This window comes from Hylaeus anthracinus, unplaced genomic scaffold (assembly GCF_026225885.1).
Source record: "Hylaeus anthracinus isolate JK02 unplaced genomic scaffold, UHH_iyHylAnth1.0_haploid 21295, whole genome shotgun sequence".
In the NCBI taxonomy this organism is placed as follows: Eukaryota; Metazoa; Arthropoda; class Insecta; order Hymenoptera; family Colletidae; genus Hylaeus; species Hylaeus anthracinus.
This window is the reverse complement of record NW_026534877.1, coordinates 1-3,130: the sequence shown is the minus strand read 5'-3', so window position 1 is coordinate 3,130 and position 3,130 is coordinate 1. Positions and strand designations below refer to the sequence as shown.

Genomic DNA, 3,130 nt, shown 5'->3' with positions numbered 1-3,130 from the left:
ACTCCTCCAGTAGCAGGGGCACTCTTACGAGCAGCCTTGGTTGCCAACTGTTTTCGTGGAGCCTTTCCACCGGTAGATTTGCGAGCGGTTTGCTTAGTACGAGCCATTGTGTCTATACAATAGAACGGAAATAAACCGAACAGTACGTATCGAATACACAACGAAAAATGAGCTTCGCGCCGAGAGAGACCGGTATTTATGCTGTTACGGCGCGCGCTGGATGCTTCTGATTGGCTGGATGCCGGCGGGTGGGGGTACTGCAACGGGCACGCTATAAAAACGCGACTCCGGCCGGTGAGAGCATCATTCGAGTTTTGCATTCAGACGTTCGCTTACCACGAGTATACCAACTGAATCATGACTGGTCGCGGAAAGGGAGGAAAAGGATTGGGAAAAGGAGGAGCAAAGCGTCATAGGAAGGTTCTGCGTGATAACATCCAGGGTATCACAAAGCCTGCCATCCGTCGTCTGGCTCGTCGTGGCGGTGTGAAGCGTATTTCTGGTTTGATCTACGAAGAAACTCGAGGTGTACTGAAGGTATTCCTTGAGAACGTTATTCGTGACGCTGTAACTTACACCGAGCACGCCAAAAGGAAGACTGTGACTGCTATGGATGTCGTCTACGCATTGAAGCGTCAAGGAAGAACTCTGTACGGCTTTGGCGGTTAAACGCTACTCAAAAAGTCGACACAAACGGCCCTTTTCAGGGCCACCAAATATTTTAAACAAGGAACCCTCTGTTTTAATAACATTCTATTGGTAAAAATTTAACCATTTAAATGTACTTAACAACTGAATTACTCTTTGAACTGTCTAACATAATATGACTACTTTGAAGTTCAATATTAAATAATGAAAAGGGCCGCTGAATTATTCGTCGATTGAAGAAATTACTTTGCTAGTCTTTCTTGCGCCTGATTGATATTATTGGTAAAAATTTAATCAATTTAATGTACTTAACAAAAAATTACTCTTTGATATATCTAACATAATACGTATATATTGTAGTTCATAATATTAAATAATGATATAATGATAATAATTCATGTTCCAAGAAAACTTCGAGAGAATTCCCAATCCTATTTGGTTGGTGGCCCTGAAAAGGGCCGTTTTGAATTATCCGCTCGAACGAAGAAATTACTTTGCTGGGATCTTTCTTGCTCTGGTTGAAATCGTTTTCTTCGGCTTTGGCGTTCTAGTTTTAACGACTAACGCTTTCGCAGGTTTTCTAATTTTGGAAATTTGTTTGGTTTTAGTTTTCATTTTGATAGCAGAAACAGATGTAACATTTTTCTTCAAAGCTGCTGGCTTTTTCGCTCCGACAGAGACTTTCTTCGGAGAAGTTGCTATTTTCGAAGTCGATTGTCGAGCGACAGACTTTATAGCTCTGTTCTCGCTCTTACTTTCAGATCCATTTATGGGAAGTTTAAATGATCCAGAAGCGCCTTTGCCTTTCGATTGCAAAACAGCGCCAGATGTTAAAGCTGCTTTCAAGTAGCGTTTAATGAACGGGGACATTTTTCCACCGTCAATTTTATAAGCAGCAGAAATGTACTTCTTAATGGCTTGGAGAGATGATCCTTTACGATCCTTAAGTTGTTTTATAGCCGCTTTAACCATTTCTGATGTTGGCGGATGAGATACTTTTGGGCGTTGCATCTTTGCTTTGCTTTTTCCTATCTTTTTCACCGAAACAATACTGTCTTTTACAGCTTCCACTACAGTACCCCCACTATCTCCTTTACTTTCCATTTTACAACGGAGTGTCGATTAAGTTGACGCAAAATATGTTTGCAAAATTCCACGAACGTATTAACGACACACGCAAAGTTAAATGGTTGTCTTTTAAGCGAGTTAGAACAATAGAAACCCTCAAAAAGATGGCTGCCACGAAACTGCGCCGCGTGTGTAGCTCGAGCACGGACCATGGAGAAGGACCAATGAATTTTGACCATCTGAAATGTTTCGAGTATGCAAGGAAGCGGCGGACTGGTACACACATTTATGCACATTTAGTTTGAAACGACAACGTGGAATATTATTACAAGCGTATAAATATATAGTAAAATATATATAATCATCGATATAAATTTCATTATACGTGTATGTACTATCTGCTATGTTCTATCGAAGTAGTTCTACCAATTTGTCATCCTATCGATGGAGAGTTTCTCGAAGAAAAGTAGAAATTTACTGACATTCGTACATAATTTTCAATTTATGAACTCGAAGATCCAATAAACAAAAGCTGATGCAAATGAATCATTCGTCGTTTATAATGAATTCATACAAATTAACAGAGAAACGAGACATAAACTTCTTAACTCAACGGATATCAGTAAAATTTTCAATTTTACGCGAATAAAATTAATCGATATGCTGCTAGTAACTCGTACATAGTTTACTTTTATATTATTCAATTTATGTTTCGCTCTTCCTGAATTCATTTTAACCCTCAAACTCAAAATTACGAAACTAAGATTGAAATTTATATCAAATTTCACCACTTCGTGCTTGCATTTATGAAATGCAATGGTTTACCATTTGTAATGGAACATTACATTGAAAGTATGTTTGAATAAAAAGTATTCCTTGCTTCATATTGAAATTACCAAATACGACAAGGTGTTTTCATCGCTGGCTTCTTACAGGGTGATCCGTTAGCTAGTGAACACAAAGGAAGTGCCGCAACAATAGCCCACCTTCATTGTAAGCTTGCATGGGTGAAAATGTATGTGATGACCAGAAGTGTCCCGATCCTAAAATAATTTTCAAACTGCTACTGTAAAATGAGAGACCAATGAAGGGTGTACCCCAGGTCCTAAGGTCTACAATACAGTCTAGCGAATTTAATTTTCAAGTGGCGTCACTCGACGGGTTTATATTACGATAGAAACCCATCGACGGGTAAACATAAGTCAGACATTATGTCTCATGGCATTAGAATGTCATAGTTGGCAAAGTATATTCCAGTCTAAAAATATGGGGCCCTGAAAAGGGCCGATTGTACTAGCTTAGAAGCTAGCAGTTTTCCCACCTAGACTTAAGCTCTCTCTCCTCGAATACGACGAGCCAACTGGATATCCTTTGGCATAATCGTTACTCTCTTTGCGTGAATTGCGCACAGGTT

At 39.4% G+C, this 3,130-nt stretch overlaps 2 protein-coding genes across 2 annotated transcripts; one reads left to right on the top strand and one right to left on the bottom strand.

The window, feature by feature from the left end:
* The first annotated feature begins 331 nt into the window (after positions 1-331).
* Positions 332-1,014, top strand: LOC128893146 (histone H4). The gene has a single exon (XM_054153961.1). The coding sequence runs from the start codon at positions 358-360 to the stop codon at positions 667-669; it is 312 nt and encodes a 103-aa protein (XP_054009936.1). The 5' UTR covers positions 332-357; the 3' UTR covers positions 670-1,014.
* Positions 1,015-1,097: 83 nt separating this feature from the next.
* Positions 1,098-1,876, bottom strand: LOC128893145 (histone H1A, sperm-like). Its single transcript, XM_054153959.1, has one exon. The coding sequence runs from the start codon at positions 1,750-1,752 to the stop codon at positions 1,138-1,140; it is 615 nt and encodes a 204-aa protein (XP_054009934.1). The 5' UTR covers positions 1,753-1,876; the 3' UTR covers positions 1,098-1,137.
* Positions 1,877-3,130: the final 1,254 nt, after the last annotated feature.

Excerpts from the sequence above, each read along its gene's own strand:
- LOC128893145 (XM_054153959.1), bottom strand. The coding sequence starts at position 1,752 with ATGGAAAGTAAAGGAGATAGTGGGGGTACTGTAGTGGAAGCTGTAAAA.
- LOC128893146 (XM_054153961.1), top strand. The coding sequence starts at position 358 with ATGACTGGTCGCGGAAAGGGAGGAAAAGGATTGGGAAAAGGAGGAGCA.